Here is an 18548-nt window from a genome sequence, read left to right as displayed (position 1 = left end):
GTACTTTGTCAAATACTTTTTCTGCATCTATTGAGAGAATCATAAGATTCTTGTTCTTTCTTTTGTTAATGTATTGTATCACGTCGATTGATTTGCGGGTGTTGAACCAACCTTGCAGCCCAGGGATAAATCCCACTTGGTCATGGGGAATAATCCTTTTAATGTACTGTTGGATCCTATTGGCTAGTATTTTGGTGAGAATTTTTGCATCCATGTTCATCAAGGATATTAGTCTGTAATTCTCTTTTTTGATGGGGTCTTTGTCTGGTTTGGGAATCAAGGTAATGTTGGCCTCATAAAACGAGTTTGGAAGTTGTTCTTCCATTTCTATTTTTTGGAACAGTTTCAGAATAGGTATTAATTCTTCTTAAATGTTTGGTAGAATTCCCCTGGGAAGCCATCTGGTCCTGGGCTTTTGTTTGTTGGGAGATTTTTGATGACTGATTCAATTTCCTTAGTGGTTATAGGTCTGTTTAGGTTTTCTGTTTCTTCCTTGTTCAGTTTTGGTAGTTGATACATCTCTAGGAATGCATCCATTTCTTCCAGGTTATCTAATTTGCTGGCATATAGTTGCTCATAGTATGTTCTTATAATTGTTTGTATTTCTTTAGTGTTGGTTGTGATCTCTCTTCTTTCATTCATGATTTTGTCGATTTGGGTCATTTCTCTTTTCTTTTTGATAAGTCTGGCCAGTGGTTTATCAATCTTGTTAATTCTTTCAAAGAACTAGCTCCTAGTTTCATTGATCTGTTCTACTGTTCTTTTGGTTACTATTTCATGGATTTCTGCTCTGATGTTTATGATTTCTCTTCTCCTGCTGCGTTTAGGCTTTATTTGCTGTTTTTTCTCTAGCTCTTTTAGGTGTAGGGTTAGGTTGTGTATTTGAGACCTTTCTTGTTTCTTTAGAAAGGCTTGTATTGCTATATACTTTCCTCTTAGGACTGCCTTTGCTGCAACCCAAACATTTTGAACAGTTGTGTTTTCATTTTCATTTGTTTCCATGATTTTTAAAAGTTCTTCCTTAATTTCCTGGTTGACTCATCATTCTTTAGTAGGATGCTCTTTAGCCTCCATGTATTTTAGTTCTTTCTGACTTTCCTCTTGTGAATGAGTTCTAGTTTCAAAGCACTGTCATCTGAAAATACGCAGGGAATAATCCCAATCTTTTGGTATGGGTTGAGACTTGATTTGTGACTTAGGATGTGAACTATTCTGGAGAATGTTGTGTGGGCACTAGAGAAGAATGTGTACTCCGTTGCTTTGGGATGGAATGATCTGAATATGTCTGTGAAGTCCATTTGGTCCAGTGTGTCATTTAAAGTCTTTATTTCCTTGTTGATCTTTTGCTTAGATGATCTGTCCATTTCAGTGAGGGGGGTGTTAAAGTCCCCCACTATTATTGTATTGTTGTCAATGTGTTTCTTTGCTTTTGTTATTAATTGCCTTATATAATTGGCTGCTCCCTTGTTCGGGGCATAGATATTTACAATTGCTAGATCTTCTTGTTGGATAGGCCCTTTAAGTAGGATATAGTGTCATTCCTCATCTCTTATTACAGTCCTTGGTTTAAAATCTAATTTGTCTGATATAAGGATTGCCACCCCAGCTTTCTTTTGGTGTCCATTAGCATGGTAAATGGTTTTCCACCCCCCCACTTTCAATCTGGGGGTGTCTTTGGGTCTAAAATGAGTCTCTTGCAGATAGCGTATCTATGGGTCTTGTTTTTTAATCCAATCTGATAGCCTTTGTGTTTTGATTGGGGCATTTAGCCCATTTACATTCAGGGTAACTATTGAAAGATATGAATTTAGTGCCATTGTATTGCCTGTAAGGTGACTGTTACTGTACATTGTCTGTACATAAGGTGACTGTACTGTACATTCCTTTCTGGTCTATGCTGCTTTTAGGCTCTCTCTTTGCTTAGAGGACCCCTTTCAATATTTCTTGTAGGGCTGGTTTCGTGTTTGCAAATTCCTTGTTTTTGTTTGTCCTGGAAGCTTTTTATCTCTCCTTCTATTTTCAATGACAGCCTAGCTGGATATAGTATTCTTGGCTACATATTTTTCTCGTTTAGTGCTCTCAATATATCATGCCAGTCCTTTCTGGCCTGCCAGATCTCTGTGGATAGGTCTGTTGCCAATCTAATGTTTCTACCATTGTAGGTTACATATCTCTTCTCCCACGCTGCTTTCAAGATTTTCTCTTTGTCTCTGAGACTCATAAGTTTTACTATTAGATGTTGGGGTGTTGACCTATTTTTATTGATTTTGAGGGTGGTTCTCTGTGCCTCCTGGATTTTGATGCCTGTTTCCTTCCCCAAATTAGGGAAGTTCTCTGCTATAATTTGCTCCAATATACTTTCTGCCCCTCTCTCTCTTCTTCTGGATCCCAATTATTCTAATGTTTGGTCTAATGGTATCACTTATCACTTGAATTCTGCCCTTGTGATCCAGTAGTTGTTTATCTCTTTTTCTCAGCTTCTTTATTTTCCATCATTTGGTCTTCTATATCACTGATTCTCTCTTCTGCCTCGTTTATCCTAGCAGTTAGTGCCCCCATTTTGATTGCACCTCATTAATAGCCTTTTTGATTTCAACCTGGTTAGATTTTAGTTCTTTATTTCCCCAGAAAGGGTTTCTCTAATATCTTCCATGCTTTTCTCAAGCCCAGCTAGTATCTTTAAAATCATCATTCTGAACTCTAGTTCCAACATCTTACTAATGTCCGTGTTGATTAGGTCCCTGGCAGTCAGTACTGCCTCTTGTTCTTTTTTTTGGGGTGATTTTTTCCATCTTGTCATTTTGTCCAGAGGAGAATAGATGAATGAGAGAACAAAATGCTAACAGGGTAAAAATGTCCCCAGAAAATATACTCTAAACAAATCAGAAAAGACCTGAAACCAGAGGAAAGGAAAGGGAAAGAAAGAAAAAAGAAAAAGAAAATAAAGATAAAAAGAAAAACAGAATAAAACAAACAAAAAAAACAGAACAAAAAAATAGAATATGATCAAATATGATCAGGCTGGTGCATATATCAGTGCCACACACTAGATTTTGGGTGTATTTTGCTCTGTTAGAAGAAAGTGCCTCCCAAAATTTTAAAGAAAGAAAAACTTATATATGTACAAAAATAAGGGTTATGATGAAGGGATGGAATATGAGTGTAAAGATGAAAATTATAAAAAATTTTATAAAAGGAATTGGTAAGAAGTTGTTTGGAAAAAGAGAGAAGAGGATTTAAAAAAAAAAAGGGAGAGAATGTGATCAGACAGGAGACGAGCACAAAGCCATACACTAGAGATTTAGGGTATATTTTGACCTGTTAGAAGAACCTGTATCTCAAAACTTTAAAGAAAGAACAACATATATATATATGCCAAAAATAAGCGTAACTACTATGAAGGGATACAGTATGACTCTAAAGGGTACCTGGGTGGCTCAGTCGGTTAAGCGACTGCCTTCGGCTCGGGTCATGATCCTGGAGTCCCGGGATCGAGTCCCGCATCGGTCTCCCCGCTCAGCGGGGAGTCTGCTTCTCCCTCCAACCCTCCCCCCTCTCATGTGCTCTCTCTCTCTCTCATTCTCGCTCTCTCAAATAAATAAAAAATCTTAAAAAAAACCAATATGACTCAAAAATGAAAAATAAAAATGTATTTTAAAAAAGGGATAAGATGTTGGTTAAGGGAAAAGGAAAAATAAAAAAACAGTTAAAAAATTAACTTTTAAATACTAAAGAATCATGGGAAAAAAGCCATGGATTCTATGTGCAGTATTCCTCTAGCTCTGGAGTTCTGCCGTTCTCATTGATCGGTAAACTTGGTCTTGGCTGGCTGTTCTTGCTGATCTTCTGGGGGAGGGTCCTGTTGCCGTGGTTTACACATGCCTTTGCCGGAGGCGGAATTGCCCCGCCCTTGCCTCCTCCGGGCTAGGTAATCTGCTCGGGTTTGCTCTCCGGAGCTTTTGTTCCCTGCAAGTTTTCCATACAGCTTTGGAGGACGACAGTGAAAATGATGGCCTCCCAATCTCCGCCCCGGAGGAGCTAAGAACTTGGGGCCCTGCTCCTCAGTGTGCCCCCAGAGAAAAGCAGTCAATCACTCCCATCTCCCTGGTCTCCGGCCGCACTCCGTGCTCACCTGGCCTGTGACTGAGCGTTTCTATCGCTGGCACCCGACCCCGTGTGGAGTCTCCAAACCCAGCAGATCCCTGCGGTGCGTTCCCGCGCCGTCTCCTCGGATCTGCTACTTGTTGGGTCCCAGCTGGAGGAGCAGTGGCTCAACTGGGCCACAGATCACGGTTTATGGCAACCGTGAGCTGAGAGCCCTTGCCTCGGCTCTGTCTGTGAAACCAGCTTCCCCGCTCCAATACCTGGGAGCTCTGCCGCACTCAGGCACCCCCAGTCTTTCTGTGACCCCGAGGGTCCTGATCCCGCGAGGGTTCCACCCCCCGCTTATCCACTGGAGCGACGTCCCTCAGCGGAGCCGACTTCTAAAAGTTCCGATTTTGTGCTCTGCGGCTCTAGCACTTGCCAGAAGCGGCCGACGGAGGCCCCCTCCCCCGCCGTCTATCCTCCCGAATATCACCTCGGATTCACTTCTCTGCAAGTCCTACCTTCCAGAAAGTGGTCGCTTTTCTGTTCAGAATGGTTTGATCCCTATCCAGCTGAATTCCTGAGACCAGACAAATCCAGGTCTCCTGCTCCTCTGCCATCTTGCTCCCGTTGGGAGATTTTTGATTACTGCTTCAATTTCCTTGCTGGTTATGGGTCTGTTCAGGTTTTCTATATCTTCTTGTCTCACTGGTAGATTATATGTTTCTAGGAATTCATCCGTTTCTTTCCGATTGCCCCATTTGTTGGCATATAATTTTTCATATTCTCTTACAATTGTTTATATTTCTGCCCTGTTGGCTATGATCTTTCTTCTCTCATTTGTGATTTTATTTATTTGGGTCCTTCTCTTTTCTTTTTGATAAGTGTGGCCAGGGGTTTATCAATATTGTTAATTCTTTGAAAGAATCAGCTCCTAGTTTCATTGATCTGTTCTACTTTCTTTTTTTATTTCTATATTATTTATTTCTGATCTAATCTTAATTACTTCCCTTCTTCTGCTGGACTTAGCCTTTATTTACTATATTTTCTCCAGCTCCTTTAAGTGTAAGGTTAGGTTGTGTATTTGAGACTTTTCTTGTTTTTTGAGAAGGGCCTGGATTGCTATATACTTCCCTCTCAGGAGTGCCTTTGCTACATTCCAAAGGTTTTGGATTGTTGTGTCATTTTCATTTGTTTCCATGTATTTTTAAAAATTTCTCCTTTAATTTCTTGGTTAACCCATTCATTCTTAGGTAGGATGTTCTTTGACCTCCATGTATTTGTGGTCTTTCCTTTTTTTTTTTTTTTTTTTTTTTTGTGGTTGACTTCAAGTTTCATAGCATTGTGGTCTGAAAATATGGCTGGTATGATCTCAACCTTTTTGTATGGGTTGAGGCCTGATTTGTGACCCAGTATGTGATCTATTCTGGAGAATGTTCCATATGCACTCAAAAAGAATGTATATTCTGCTGCTTTAGGATGAAATGCTCTGAATATGTCTGCTAAGTCCATCTGGTCCAGTGTGTTATTCAAAGCCCTTGTTTCTTTGCTGATCTTCTGCTTAGATGATCTGTCCATTGCTGTGATGGGGGTGTTAAAGTCCCCTATTATTGTATTATTATCAATGAGTTTGAGCTTGTTATTAATTGATTTATATATTTGGCTGCTTCCAAGTTGAGTGCATAAATATTTACAATGGTTAGATCTTGTTGGATGTACCCCTTTGTTATGATATAGTGCCCTTCTGCATCTCTTATTACAGTCTTTGGTTTAAAATCTAGTTTGTCTGATACAAGGATTACTACTCCAGGTTTCTTTTGATGTACATTAGAGTGACAGATGGTTCTCCTTTCACTTTCAATGTGGAGGTGACTTTGGGTCTAAAATGAGTCTCCTGTAAGCAACATAGTGATGGGTCTTTTTTTTTTTTTATCCTTTTTGAATCCCTTTGTCTTTTGATTGGAGCATTTAGTCCATTTATATTCAGAGTAATTATTGATAAATATGAATTTATTGCCACTGTATTACCTTTAAAAGTCACTGTTCTTGTAGATTTCTCTTTCCTTCTAGTCTTTGTCACTTTTGGTCTCTCGTGCTCAAAAGGTCCCCTTTAGTATTTCTTGGAGAGCTGGCTTAGTGTTCTTGAATAACTTTAGTTTTTGCTTGTCTTGGAAACTCTTTATCTCTCCTTCTATTCTGAATAGATTAACCTTACTGGATAAAGTATTCTTGGCTGTATATTTTTCCCATTTAGCATGTTCAATATATCATGCTACTCCATTCTGGACTGCCAAGTTTCTGTGGACAGGTCTGCTGTTAACCTCATGTGGCTACCCATGTAGGTTAAGGACCTTTTGTCTCCAGCTGTTTTGGAATTCTCATTATCTTTGTATTTTGCAAGTTTCACCATGATATGTCTTGGTGTGGACCTGTTTTTGTTGATTTTTGAGGGGAGTTCTCTGTGCCTCTTGGACTTGAATACCTGTTTCCTTCCCCAGATTAGGGAAGTCCTCAGATTAGGGAAGTATATTTTGTTCAAATAAACCTTCTGCCCCCTTTTCTTATACAGATATTATTGTGCTTTGTGGAATTACTGTGTTCCCTAAGTCTACTTTAGTGATCTAATAGTTTTCTTTCCCTCTTTTTTTCAGCATCAATATTTTCCATAATTTTATCTTCTATATCACCTATTGATCTTCTTCTTCCATCCTCATTGTGATTACATCCAGTCAGTTTTGCATGTCAGTTATAGCATTTCTTATTTTGGCCTGACTAGTTTTTAGGTCTTTTATCTCTTCTGCCAGGGTTTCTCTGGTGTCTTCTATGCTTCTTTCAAGCCCAGCTAGCATTCTTGACTGTTACTCTAAATTCTTGTTCATCTATATTGCTTATTTCTGTTTTGAGCAAATCCCTGGCTGTGATTTCTTCTTGATCTTTGTTTCGGGGAGAATTCCTCCATCTTGTTCTTATGTCTAGGTTTCTGTCTTTTGTGTGTTATGAAAGCTTGTTATGTTTCCTGCTCCTGAGAGTAATACTGTATTAAGAAGGGGTCATACACTGTCCACAACCTGGTGCTTCAGGAAGTGTTTCTGGTGTATGCTGTGTGCACTCTGATGTTGTGTTTTGGCTGCTCTTTCCCTCGGGTGAGTCCTCTACACAGTTCCTCCTTGCTTGCAGTAGGGTGTGGTGTGATTTGATTTATTTGTTAAGATAAGCCTGGTTAAAAAAAAGACCTCATCCAAGAAAGGAGAAAAGGAAAAGGAACATAAAAGGAAACAAACAAAAAAACCCCTATAAGCCTGGAGAAGAGGTGACCTGAGCGAGGAGCCGAACTGCAATGCCTGCCAGCCATAGCCACCAGGTGTCCCCGCCGTGTCCCCAGAGTGGGAGGGTGGAGCGGCCTCAGACTGGGAGCAGCATGTGGATGCTGGGGTGCCACGTGGCTGCCAGCCTCCGGCCCCGCTCGGCGCCCCTGGGCTCAGTCCCTGCGGGCATCGGCCCAGGGACCCACGAGGAACGCTCCGCTCTACGGCCCCCGGGGCCTGCACATCGGGAACGGAGCTACCCGTGTACCCAGCCACACTAGTCAACCTCCACCGCCTCAATCAGATCATGGATGTCAAAAAGCACATTGTTTGATATGAGGACAGCAGGAACTTTGGGCGACCCTGGCTCTCTGGATGAGACCACCTATGAAAGACTGGCGAAGAAGACACTGGACTCCTTAGCAGAGTTTTTCAAAGACCTCGCAGACAAACCTTACACATTCGAAGACTATGATGTCTCCTTTGGGAGTGGTGTTTTAACAGTTAAACTGGGTGGAGATCTAGGAACCTACCTGATCAACAAGCAGACCCCAAACAAGCAGATCTGGTTATCTTCACCCTTCAGTGGGCCCAAGCACTATGACTGGACGGGGAAGAGCTGGGTGTACGCACACGACGGCGTGTCCTTCCACGAGCTGCTGGCCACGGAGCTGACTAAAGCCTTGAAAACCAAACTGGACTTATCTTCTCTGGCCTAATCTGGAAAAGGCGCTTGATGCCCAGCCCAATCCCAAAGACATGAACAGCTCTGAAGCCCAGACCCCGGCTCCGTCCTGCAGCTGAGTGTCAGGTCTGTTCCATTCCCGCTTTTGAGGACAGTTGCATGGTGTGTAAGGAAGGGCTCTGTGAAAACAGCATGTTGCCCCCACCCTCCCCCAAGTTCGGATTTGTAATTTCCATAGTGCTTTTGGATTTATTGTCTGATTTCCTCCCTTACAGGAGATCCCTTCTCTTTTCTAATGTCCCTATACTCATACATTTATATATACCTTACAACAAAGAAAAATAAGAAGGAAAAATTCAGGAGAAGAAATGACTTGATTTCACTCTTCGTCCTTTGAAGGACTTAACTGCATAAAACCACATGAAGAGGGCTGGCCGACCTCCCCTTTCTGTCCCCAAACGAGACTCATTAAATAATGAGTTGCCTATAAACAAACAAAAAAAACAACTATAAGCCTGATGAAGACAACAATCTAAAACTATAAGTCTAATCCCAAACAAAAAATAAAGAAGATAAAAAATAAAATAAATACTAACTAAAAAAATTAAAATAAATTAAAAAAAAAAAAGAAAGCAAGCCTGGTCCTATTTCCACCAGAACTGATGCTGATGCTTTGGAGCACTGTATGATCATCAGACCTGGTACATTCAGGGGTGCCTGTGTTGGTCAGGGGAGCCTGTGTTGGTCTTCCGAGGGAGAGGCCGGCTGTGCTGGCTCACAGACCTGCCCTTGGAAAGATGCCCCTGCACGGAGCAGGGGGTGGGGTTTGGTGTAAGGGACTCCAGCCTCCACTGGAGGTGCTGTGTTTCTCTCTGAAGTCTGACAGTGCTGGTCGGCAAGGAGGGTGAAAGATGGTGCCTCCCTCTCTGTCTGGGGAGGGGAACTTGGGGCTGCTGCTGTCAGGAGGCCCTCACAGAAAAGGGAACAAGCTCCTGTGTTCTAGGCTTTGGTCAGATTACTGCCCTCAACTTGTCTGTGCCCAGCTGTTGGCATGCCAGGTGTCACAATTCTCCTGTTTTATCTCTGGCTGGTCGTTGGGATTCAAAACTTCAAATCTTAAAGGGCCTGACAAGGCTCTGACCTGCTCCTCTCCCTGGAGGAGAGCCTCACGGTGCACCTGGCACTGTTCTGTCCCAGAGAAGCAGTCACATGATGTGTGCACAGTGGCTGGAGTCTATTGTGATGCACAGTGAAAAGCTATGACCAGGTCTGTCCGTGCCTCTTTGTCCCTGCTGCTGAACAGCTGCTCACTGGCTCCCTGTGCGCCCTTTGTCCTTAGAGAGGCAAAATACCCTCTTCCAAATGTACTCCAGGAAGGGGAGTGATCTCTTCCAGTGCGACCCAGGGGATCCCCTCACCTGGGATTGTACGAACCCTACATGCTGCTCTCTCTCCCACTTTCTCCCTCTTCCTGACTTTGCTCCACAAAAAGGGTTCCCTCACCTTCGTGGCATCACAGCTTTTCTCTCCCTCAGTTCATGGCTCTGAACCTTGCACCTCCCATGTTTGCTCCCCCCAATTGTGCAGACTGTTTTCTTAATCCTCAGACTGATTTCCTAGTTGTTCAAAATGATTTGATCTAGCTGTGTTCCAGGGATGAGGCAAGCCCCCTACTACTCCACCATCTTGACTTCTCTCAGATTGCATTCCTTTTTATGGCCAAATAGTATTCCATTGTTACACACACACACACACACACACACACACACACACACACACACACACACACTGCCTCTTCTTTATCCATTCATCCACTGAGGGACATTTAGCTTGATTCCATATCTTGGCTATTATAAACAATGCTATAAAGAACCTAGGGGGGCATATATCTTTTTGAATTTGTGTTTTTGTTTTCTTCGTATAGATACCCAGAAGTGGAATTGCTGGATTGTATGATAGTTATATTTTTAACTTTTTGAGCAACCTCCATACTGTTTTCCACAGTGGCTGCACTAATGTAGTCTCACCAACAACTCTACAGCCTTGCCAACATTTGTTAATTTTTGTCTTTTTGATAATAGTCATTCTGACAGGTGTGAGGTAATATCTCACTGTGGTTTTGGCTTGCATTTCCCTAATGATTAGTGATGTCGAGCATCTTTTCATTGGTCCGTATGTCTTCTTTGGAAAAAATGTCTATTCAGATCCTCTGCTCATTTTTTAAATTGGATTTTTTTTTTTTTTTTTTTTTGTTACTGACCTATATGAGTTCTCTCTATGTTCTGGGTATTAACCCCTTATCTGATATGTGATTGCAGGTACCTTTTCCCACTCAGTAGGTTCCTGTTTTATTTTGTAGATGGTTTCTTTCCCTGTGCAGAAGCCTTTTGGTTTGGTGGAGTCCCATTTGTTTATTTTTGCTTTTGTAGCCATTGCTTCTGGAGTCAGATCCCCAAAAATATCACTTAGACCGATGCCAAGGAGCTTACCACCTTTGTTTTCTTCTAGGAGTTTTATGGTGTCTGGTCTTACATCTTCCATTTTTTTCTTATAATTTTTTTTATAGATTTTATTTATTTATTTGAGAGAGAAAGAGAGAGAGAGAAAGCCAGCATGAGCAGTGGTGGGGCAGAGGAAAAGGGAGAAGCAGACTCTTCCTGCTAAGCAGGAAGCCTGACGTGGGGGTTTATCCCAGGACTCTGGGATCATGACCTGAGGCAAAGGCTGACGCTTAACCCACTAAGCGGCCCAGGCACCCCTCTTATAAAATTTTTATGGCTTAATTTTTCACATTTAAATCTTTGATCCATTTGAGGACTATCCTAATGTAAAGTATGAGGTATGGATTCAACGTTACCTTTTTCCAGATGGCTCCCCAGAAATGTCAACATCAATTATTGAATAAACTATCTTTTCACCACTGGTTTGAGATGCAATCTTTATAATATGCCAATTCCTATTTGTTCAAGAAATATTTAGTACTTCCTACGTGACAATCATGGTGCTTGAGATATACCGGGGGGGGGGGGGAGACTAAAATTTCCCACCCTTATGAAACTTACTTACATTCTAGCAGGGGAAAGTAGACAAAAAACATGGTAACTGGGTAAATTATACATTATGTTAGAAGATAAAAGAAGAGTAGAGTAAGAGGGTCTGACAATGTGAGGGGTGAGGCAGTTGCAACTTTACAAAGGATGGTCAGGAAAGATGTCACCGGAGAGGTGATATTTGAAAAAAGACTTGCAAAGTTAGCAGTACAAAGGCCCTAAGGCAACAGTGTGTGTGGCATGTTTAAGGAAGAAAAATGTGACCACTGTGGCTAGAGTGGAATGAGCAAGAGGTAGAAAAGTAAATGATGAAGTTAGAGGGGAAACAGGCCCAGATTCCATAGGGCTGTTTGGGCCATCATGAAGACTTTGGCTTTCACTCTGAGTGAAGTGGGAACCATGCATTCTGAGCAGAGCAGTGACATGATCTGATTTACCATTACCCTGCCACTTCCTGGGCTACATCCTTTTGAAATCACCTTTTTTCTTCCTTTGCCTTTACCACTCTTGCTAATCTCTGCTGTTTCCCAAAGCAAAGCCCTCAAATCCACCTATTTTTCTCCACCTTCCGGTTTTAAGCTATTACTTTCTATCATATACAATATGGCAGTAGCTTCCTAAGTGGATTTCTCCTCCTTCCATTCTTGCTGCTCACAAATTCACTTGTCATATACCACACACCTGGGTGATTTTTTTTTTTAAGATTTTATTTATTTATTTGAGAGAGAGAGCAGGAGGAAGAGGGAGAGAGAATCTGAAGCAGACTACTTGCTGAGCACAGAGCCCAATGAGGGGCTTGATCACACGACCTCAAGATCACGACCTGAGCCGAAACCCAGAGTCGGACACTTAACCAACTGACTCACCTAGGCACCCCACACCTGGGTGATTTTTAAAGTAGAATTCAGTTAATTATTATTTTACTATCCTGCTTAACTTCCTTCCAAGGCTTTCTACTACATTTAGAATAAAATCCAAGCTTTTCTTCATGGTCACAAGGGCCTGTATACTTAGGCCATGCATACTTCCCCAAGCTTATCTCAAGTCATTTTCTCCCTCCCTCCATTCCAACAATGGTGGTCTTTTAACTTCTTAAATATACCCATAGTTTTTACACATAATGTTTACCACATGCCTAAAATACTTTTATTCCCCACTTAGTTTTTATAACTCTTATATATCCTTCACATCTCACCTTAAATTTCACTTCCCTAAAGAAGTGAAATTTCTTCCCTGATTCCCTAATGCACATTCACAGCACCTTATTCTTATTTTGTATAATAAACATCTTAATTTGCAATTTTTACTATATTTGTTGAGTGACTGTTTCTGTTGCACTATAAGCAACTTGGATTTAGGAATACCTATTTTGCTTACTGACGTATATCTGATGCCAAGAACAATTTCTGGCACATTGTAGCTGCTCAAAAAATACTTGTTGAATGAACCATCTTCTTTCTTAACATAATAAGTCGTTCTGGAGAATTAAACTCCTTTGGCTAGAATGCCAAGAAGCAGATATAGCACTTTAGTTTTTGATGTCTTTCTAGTCCTGTCTGTGGGGAGGCTTATAATTAAGAGTAAACTGAATAAATCTGTTCCCTGCAACCCAAAGATCCCAAGCAGTAACATTCCAAATAAATGCTCAGCTCGAGCTGACAGTCTCCTTATTGTCCCTGCTTTTGCATAAATTTTATTTCCTGTCTGCAATGGCCCTGTCTTCTTTAATCTTCAAATCTAACCAGTATCAGCACAAATTCAAACTCCACCTTCCTTATGAAGTCTACCCTCATCCTTCTAGTCTCAGTAAAATTTCTCCTTTCTCTGAGTACCTCTTGTATTTGTTGTATTTTGTATTCTTAGTAGCAATCCAACATTACACTTTTTTAAATGTGTGGTTTAGGTGTGTAAAAATCTCCTCTGATGAGTTTATTGGCTACCTACAGATAATGTTTATCTCATATAATTTGGAACAAGAGAAGTCCTCCTATTTGAAGCAATTGATACTAGTATCTGGTGTGTTAAGCTAAAAAGCTAGTTAAAGTTGAGATCCACAGAAGATATCTTAAACATTTTAATTTGAAATATATAATTGTATATTCATGTGCTCATCTTCTGATGTGAAACGAAACGTTTTCTGAGAGTGATTTTAATGATCACGTGTCCATACCCATAATGCATCAGTTTCTGTTTCATTAAAATGCAACAAACAAGGGACACTTGGGAACTAATATAGGTGTAGAATACTCTAAGATTTTTATGATTTTCCTTCAGTGTGTTACAGTTTGCTAACACATAATTTGATAGCAATTTTTTAAAAAGTGACTGGCATTTATAAGGTCTTTCCAAAGCTTTCAACTAGTTTTCACAGAAAAAACTCCTTGTCATAGTTCTACCTCATCAGTTTACATAATACTTAATCAAATTATAGAACAGTAACAATAGGCTTAAACAGGTTTTGCAAGAAGTACAACAGATTCTTGATAAATATTAACTCCTGGCAGATGTCCTCAGGCATATTTAATAATGCCATTAGCTCCAAGCAGTCATTGTGACCTGGGCATCACTGATTGTTTACAGAGAGAACAGCAAGTGTGTTAAAGTCTGGTGAGTTGTTTAAGTGATGGGTGATTAAAAGATAGTCTATAGTTTCTTTTGTTTCTTATACAATATCTAGCCCAGACATGAGCCCATGATCTGCTAAAAATGCTGGAAGGAGAGAAGAGCTATACAGGGTATATAAGGTGAATGGGAAACATCCTATAGAAATTATCTGTCCCAAGAGTCTCAAGGGCTCTGGATTCACTTCTGAGAATTGAAAAATAGAAGTACCCATATTCTTAGAACTATAACAGCATTTCAGAGGAGAGTAAAACTGAACTTACCTGAGACCTGACTATCTGTGATCCATCACTCATTTCTTTCTCCTCCATGTTCCCCCCTTGGGAAAGTATAGCATTGTGAGAGGGCATAACTGGGAAAAAGAAAAAAGAAGCATCTGGTAAATACATGGTAATAATGCTGAAACTAACTCTTGGAATTTTTGCTTCCTGTTAGAATGGCAGATAGTTTAGAGAGAAGCCCTTTAGGACATAAGCTTAAAGGCTGGATAATTTATTGAGGAATTCAATGTCAGATTTTCTCTTTCTCTTATTGTGGCATATAGGAAGCTCAAGAAAGCTCAGTGGTTTTTAGCCCTGACTACACAACCTGGGGATTTTTTTTTTTTTTAAGATTTTATTTATTTATTTGACAGAGAGAGACACAGTGAGAGAAGGAACACAAGCAAGGGGAGTGAGAGAGGGAGAGGCAGGCCTCCCGCTGTGCAGGGAGTCCGATGCGGGGCTCGATCCCAGGACCCTGGGATCATGACCTGACCCGAAGGCAGATGCCTAACGACTGAACCACCCAGGTGCCCCAACCTGGGGAATTTTTTTTTAAAATGCCAATGCTCAGCCCCTATTCCCAGAGATTTTTTTTTTTAATTTTTATTTAAATTCTACTTAGTTAACATATAGTGGGATATTGGTTTCAGGAGGGGAACTCAATGATTCATGACTTACATACAACACCCAGTGCTCATCATAACAAGTGCCCTCCTTAATACCCATCACCCATCTAGCCCAGAGATTTGAATAAATCCAGTATTATACAAATTGGTCTGGGGTGGGCCTGGGAAACAGCATTTTAAATTCTAAAGTCTCCAAGTGATTCTAAGTAGGAAATGAGAACCACTGAGATGAACTGATACAGAAAACATGTTGAGAGACTAATCTTATTCTTTAAGAGGATAAATTCATCCCCAAACTCAAACTCCAGAGATCTTTCCTTTACTCTTTTTAAGATGATCTAATACACAATGGAGATTTCACTCTTCTCATTTTTCAGAATGTTTACCTTCTTTTTTGAGTACCTGGATTCAGTCCTCCATCAGGATTACTACACCTCTTTGCAGTTCTTAAGTTGTAATATCATCAAAGCTTTGCTCTCTTCTAGAGGGACATCAGTAGATACACTATTACTAACAGCTTCAGTGTCCTTGTCAGTCCCTGAAAGCTGATTTTCCAGTGCCTTATGGAGAATAGTCACTCTCAGGTATTAAAGGTGCCTCATCTCTGATGAGAGCCTCAGGAGCCAATGGCAATCCACAAGAATGATTTCTGCTTCTCAGGTGCAGCCACTCTCAGAATCTTGCTTTGTTCATGCAGAGTTGAGATGTGGCGGTTCCTGAAGGTGGCTATTACTTTTTTTCCCCTAAAGGCATCAATCCTTCATGTACAGACTTCACTATGATATTCGAATCTCTCTCCTGGCAGGGATCTTGTAAGATACAATATCAGATTGAGCACCTGTGATGAGATGCACCAGTCAACAAAAGAAATCCAGCAGCCTCAGTCACCTCGGGACCTAGAGAGTCTGTAAAGAAACATATAAGCTACCCATTCATGAAGACGGGGCATGCTACCGTATAGAATTCTTTAAAAACAGTCAGAAAGCATTTTTAAAGAATTTCTCAGATTCACACATTACAAAAAGCAGAGATGTACAGATCCATCAGCCACAATAAACTTTAGCCTCAGTTCTTACCCACCTTCTGAGAAAAAAAAAAAAAACGTGGTCCTTCCTTAGTGAAAGATTTTCAGAAAGACTTTCACCAAAATTAACGAGAGTAAAATGTATTGAACTGCTAATAAACATGGGAGAACACATTCTTTTTCTGTTCACAAAGCTTGGTCTGAAAAATTTCTCTCCAAAGTTAGTAATGGCACTGAATAATGAAGTCATTCCTGAGAAGGAATTTTTTTAAAAAGAGAAAATCACAGTTCCAGTGGAATTGTCCTATTAGATGAGGAAGCCATTCACTGCTCAAGATATGGCATGAATCCAAAATTTTACAACCAGTTGACTAAGAAACAGACCTTTCAGGAGTAATTTGGAAGCACTTTAAGAAGCAGGTCCTATTTCACCAAGCAAAGGTCTAAAAAGGTCCTACTCTCTAAAGAGCCAGACAGAATCTATGTGAATGCTCTGACGTTTCAAACCCAATCACCTCAAAACCACCTATTCACAACCAAAAAAACCCTGCATTTATCAAGTTAGGCAGAACAGGGTTTCTCCTACATATGTGTGAACCCAAGGAGATGAGGACTGTGTCAAATATATATTCTATGCAAATTTTGTTATTTGAGAATTTTTTATGGCATCTGATGGGACTAGGGTTCCAAAGAACACACCTTTGTAAACAATGATTTAGTTCTGTTTTTTGGTTTAGTGAAGGATTCTAAAACTGAAGATCTCCTGGTTCACAGCCCTAGGTTCCTTCTAGTATACTCTGAAGTTCTTCTTAGTACTTGTTCTCTACCATTTTTTTTTTAAAGATTTTATTTATTTATTTGAGGGACAGTGAGAGAGCACAAGCAGGGGGAGCGACAGAGTCAGAGGGAGAAGACTCCCCGCTGAGCAGGGAGCCTGATACGGATCTCTAGGTGACCCTGACATTTTGACCTGAGCTGAAGGCAGACGCTTAACCGGCTGAGCCACTCAGGCACCCCTCTACCATTTTTTTTTTATCTGATCTCCTTTCTTCTCATAATTTCCCTTTTAATTCCTGTATTGGAAAGGTACATACACAAAACCGCCCAAAACCAACCAGTCCCCACCCCCAAACTGTGTGTAATTTTTCATACAATACACATATAGACTTTTCCAGAGAAGCCTGTAGGATTACCACAGGCTTTTTCAAATAAGTAACCATGATGGCTTGGAAAGTAACAAATTCCCTTGACTGCCTAAGGAATACTAGAATTATAATCAATTCAGATGAAAAATGACTTTGGACTTAACACCCTTCCCTCCAAGACAAACCATGAGAGATGATGGACTCTGAAAAACAAACTGAGGGTTCTAGAGGGGAGGCGGGTGGGGGGATGGGTTAGCCTGGTGATGGGTATTAAAGAGGGCACATTCTGCATGGAGCACTGGGTGTTATGCACAAACAATGAATCATGGAACACTACATCAAGAACTAATGATGTAATGTATGGTGATTAACATAACAATAAAAAACCCCAACACCCTTCCCTCCAAGCTCTTCCAAAAATCAGTGAACTTTATTGACCATGTAGAAAACTTCTGTAGTAGTTCTCAATCGGGGCCATGCATTAAACTCAGCCCAGATTTTAAATTATACATCTGTAAATGTATACATGTCCAGGCTCCACCCAAGAGCTACTAAACCAGAATCTGTTGAGATGAAGTCTGGCATCTACACATTTTTTTAAGTACCTCACAAGTGATTCTGATGCAAGCAGGAATTCAGAGCAACTATCAGGGCCTCTCATCTCCTTAACTTCCTCAATGCCAATGATTTTCACCTTCATTCTATTTCAGTCACCTACTTCCAGTACCACAGCACTTTTGAAGTCTTTCTTACCTTATAAAACACTAGACTATGAATCAGGAGACCTTAGGTTCTGGACTGGATGGATGGGTAAGGAAATGAAGACAGGAATGGCTTAATATAATGGAAAAATAGAAAAAAGAGCAGTGTTTGTCATAGCGTGGTCTGAAGATCACTTGAATCATGCCATTTGCTGAAAAGGAGATTCACTGGTCCTATCCCAGACATAATGAAATAGCATCTCTGGGGGGTATTCTTGGCCCAGAGACTTGCTTTAAGAAGTATTTCTTCCCTGGAATCAGACCTTTCTCTCTAGACTGACTACAGGCCCGAATCTAGCATATATCTTCTCATTCCTCTATCTTCAACTTTATCTGTCACTTTTATGGACTCCTTCCTGTCATAATTTAAAACCTTTTACTATATCTCCCACCATTAAAAACTTTCACTGGCTATGTGCCCATTTGTAACTACCATCCATTCTTTTTTCAAGGCTACAACTCTTCAAAGGATTGTCAATACTTGTCTCTACTTCCTCATTACCTATTTATTTTTCGATTATCTATGACCTTTCCTCTGTTCTACCGTCAGCACACCACTGAAACTGCTCTGGGTAGGAATACCAAAAACCCTGATGTTGTTCAAGCAATGGAGTTCGTTACTTCTTCTTCTTCTTCTTTTTTTTTTTAAAGATTTTATTTATTTATTTATTTATTTATTTATTTATTTATTTATTTATTTATTTGAGAGAGAGAGAATGAGAGATAGCACAAGAGGGAAGAGGGTCAGAAGGAGAAGCAGACTCCCCGCTGAGCAGGGAGCCCGATACGGGACTCGGTCCTGGGACTCCAGGATCATGACCTGAGCGGAAGGCAGTCACTTAACCAACTGAGCCACCCAGGCGCCCTGGAGTTCGTTACTTCTTGAGCTCTGATGGGTATCTGGCACTGTGGACGACTGTGTTTTGCTTTATGTCCACCGTCTTTCTCAGTGAGGTATGCACTCGTCCCTTTTCCTCTGCT

At 40.7% G+C, this 18548-nt stretch overlaps 1 protein-coding gene and 1 pseudogene across 1 annotated transcript in view; one reads left to right on the top strand and one right to left on the bottom strand.

Annotated features, from left to right (window-relative positions):
- The window catches only part of ZNF713 (zinc finger protein 713), a 45762-nt gene extending 31664 nt beyond the window's left edge, over nucleotides 1-14098 (bottom strand). The window contains exon 1 of the mRNA XM_028110268.2: nucleotides 14012-14098. Within this exon, the coding sequence (XP_027966069.1) occupies nucleotides 14012-14098 (87 nt within the window). The remainder of the gene's footprint in view (nucleotides 1-14011) is intronic.
- LOC114214536 (frataxin, mitochondrial pseudogene) lies at nucleotides 7505-8164 on the top strand (annotated as a pseudogene).
- Nucleotides 14099-18548: the final 4450 nt, after the last annotated feature.

This window comes from Eumetopias jubatus, unplaced genomic scaffold (assembly GCF_037043125.1).
Source record: "Eumetopias jubatus isolate StellerSeaLion01/CBP00866 unplaced genomic scaffold, mEumJub1_p1.0 scaffold_12, whole genome shotgun sequence".
Taxonomy (NCBI): Eukaryota; Metazoa; Chordata; class Mammalia; order Carnivora; family Otariidae; genus Eumetopias; species Eumetopias jubatus.
This window is presented reverse-complemented; position numbering and strand designations above follow the sequence as displayed.